General features: G+C 47.2%; 1 protein-coding gene across 1 annotated transcript in view; it reads left to right on the top strand.

The window, feature by feature from the left end:
* The first annotated feature begins 745 nt into the window (after nucleotides 1-745).
* il17a/f2 (interleukin 17a/f2) overlaps nucleotides 746-2,673 on the top strand; it is a 5,562-nt gene continuing 3,634 nt past the window's right edge. The window contains exons 1-2 of the mRNA XM_023412375.2: nucleotides 746-966; nucleotides 2,349-2,518. Coding sequence (XP_023268143.1) covers nucleotides 934-966; nucleotides 2,349-2,518 — 203 coding nt within the window. The 5' untranslated portion in view covers nucleotides 746-933. The remainder of the gene's footprint in view (nucleotides 967-2,348; nucleotides 2,519-2,673) is intronic.

The following is a 2,673-nucleotide window of genomic DNA, read 5'->3' on the forward strand; positions in this document are numbered from 1 at the left end:
CAGCATCAATCTAAGATAAAAGAAGTTGCTCTTCAGGACGGAGCAGCTGATGCTTCCTCATCTGACCCCTGACCCGGGGCCCGAGGGCCTGAGCCCTGACCCGAGGGCCCGAGGACCTGAGCCCTGACCCGGGGCCAGAGGGCCTGAGCCCTGACCCGGGGCCCGAGGACCTGAGCCCTGACCCGGGGCCAGAAGGCCTGAGCCCTGAGCCCTGACCCGGGGCCCGAGGGCCCGAGGGCCTGAGCCCTGACCCGGGGCCCGAGGGCCCGAGGGCCTGAGCCCTGACCCGGGGCCAGAGGGCCCGAGGGCCTGAGCCCTGACCCGGGGCCCGAGGGCCCGAGGGCCTGAGCCCTGACCCGGGGCCAGAGGGCCCGAGGACCTGAGCCCTGACCCGAGGGCCAGAGGCAGACCTGCTCTAAATCATTATCAGTCTAACAGACCTGTGTGTGAAGGGACCCGACAGCAGCTGGGTCAGTAAATGTTGAGTGAATGATTTGATCACTTCGATCATTAATCACTAGATGTTAGAACAGATCAAGATCAAATCTGTCAAATTATTTACAAGCGACAAGTTATAGAACTTTGTGTTTCCACGGCTGCACTGTTTGATCACATGAAGATAATCTACAAATCTGATGCATTGATTAAAAAAAAAAGAAAAGCACCCTGCAGTGTGAAACAGCTGCAGCGTCGGATCACAGCCTCCCGTCCTGCAGATGTTATCAGAGGAGAAAACGTGTTCACCTGTGAGACTGTGCAGTGAGAGTGATGGACTGCAGAGATAACAGGAATCTCCCCTGCCGTCTCTGCTCTGCTTTATCAGTGTGATCAGATCTGTTGGTCGCACGTCGTCATAAATACGACTGAACTCAGAGCAGCAGCACACACACACTAACACACACACAGCAGCTGGACCGGGCCGACACCGACGATATGAAGCCGAGACACAGCGTCTGCACTCTGCTGGTGAGCGACAACTTTTTCCTGTAATAAGAACTGACGATCAATTCATCGTGACGATTAAAGTCTAATCTTTAATCTGCTGCTGAGTGAGAAAACAAATAGTGAAATAAATGAAGATAATTGATGCAATCTCATCAATAACTTCTCATTTACAACTCCAAACAGAACAAAACGAACGTCTGCAGCCGTGACACAGGAAGTGATATAATTGATAAGATGGAGGGAAAGTGTGATTTCTACCGCAGCAGTTATATTTTCATCTTTTATCTCACACTTCGTCATAAAGGCGAAAAGTTTCCGTCTGAAATATTTTTAATATTGGTAATCGTGTCTACGACCTGCTCTCTGAGCAGCCGCGTATCAGGAAGCTGAGTCACTTATCTTTAAAATTTTACCACAGATTAAAGCTCCGTGTGGCTTCTTCTTCTGTGTTTTATTTGAAGTATTGATCCATAAGAAGACATATATTATATATATTGGCTGACTGTTTTCTGAGTGATCCAATAAAAATAAAGCAGATTTCAGGTAAAAACACTCAGAGAAACCAAATCCTGCAAGGTTTGGATGGTGGGTCCAGGTGGGCGGGGCTTGGTGACTGCTTTGTTGTGACATCACAAAGTTCCAGAAGTCCTGACGGCAGGTTTTAAGGCTCAATTTATGGACTGATGTTGGGCGAGTCATTTAATTTTATTTTTGATTAGGTTTTTTTGCAACAAATTTTATCCCCCCGTCCACTTCCTGGTTACGTTTTGGCGTACGTTAGCGTCATTGGATCAGAGACAGTCAGGAGAGCTCACATCCTGTTTGGCTGCTGTTCCACGTCATATCTTTAACTTTTATCATGTATAACCCCAAAAACTACACAGACACTACGCTTTTATTTTGAAATCAATTTTTTATGTTTTATTTGTTTTTCCGTTGAATTGTATTTAAAGTTAATAAATGTGTGGTGTTTCCAAAGTCAATGTGTAATCATGTTAAATAATCGTGATTATGATCGGCTCTGGTGCTTTGATACTTTCACAGTATTAATATAGAACCTAGACCTGATCTATAGTCACACTACACATGGAGCTAGGGGGCGTGTCTTAGGTGTGACCACAGTGAGAAGCTGTTAGGTTAGCGGAGTTTCTTCTCCCGACTCACTTCAGCAAGAGTTTGATAGATTAGAAGAGAAGCGCCGGTCGTGTTGTTACTTCCTGTCTGAGCTCCACATTGTGCTGGTGTAGAAAACAAACCACACTGAGCTCAGATACTGAGGCTGTCAGAGAACTGTGACCAACATCTGATCTGAGGTCAGATTATCTCAATAATAATGTTCCTGTAGAAGAACAAACATCTCAGTTCAATTTACAGTAATAATCTCGCTTCTCCTGTATGGTCAGGTATGTTGCAGTGCATTGTGGGTGGTGGTCTCCTCCTCCTCCAGGGTTAAAGCTCCTCCCCCTCCTCCTCCTGGATGTGACTCCATGTTGGCGTTCTCCTCAGAGGTCTCCTCCTTAACTGAGGGGAACGGGAACATCCACACAAGATCTCTGTCTCCATGGACCTGGAGGTGGGTCTGACAACACACACACAAACACACACACACACTCACACACACACACACACTCACACTCACACTCACACACACACACACACACAAACACACACACACACACACACACACACACACACTCACCTATGTATACGCACACAATCTCCATTAGA

This window comes from Seriola lalandi, unplaced genomic scaffold (genome assembly GCF_002814215.2).
Source record: "Seriola lalandi dorsalis isolate HSWRI2012SDOR001 ecotype SW California unplaced genomic scaffold, Sedor1 jcf7180002054478, whole genome shotgun sequence".
Taxonomy (NCBI): domain Eukaryota; kingdom Metazoa; phylum Chordata; class Actinopteri; order Carangiformes; family Carangidae; genus Seriola; species Seriola lalandi.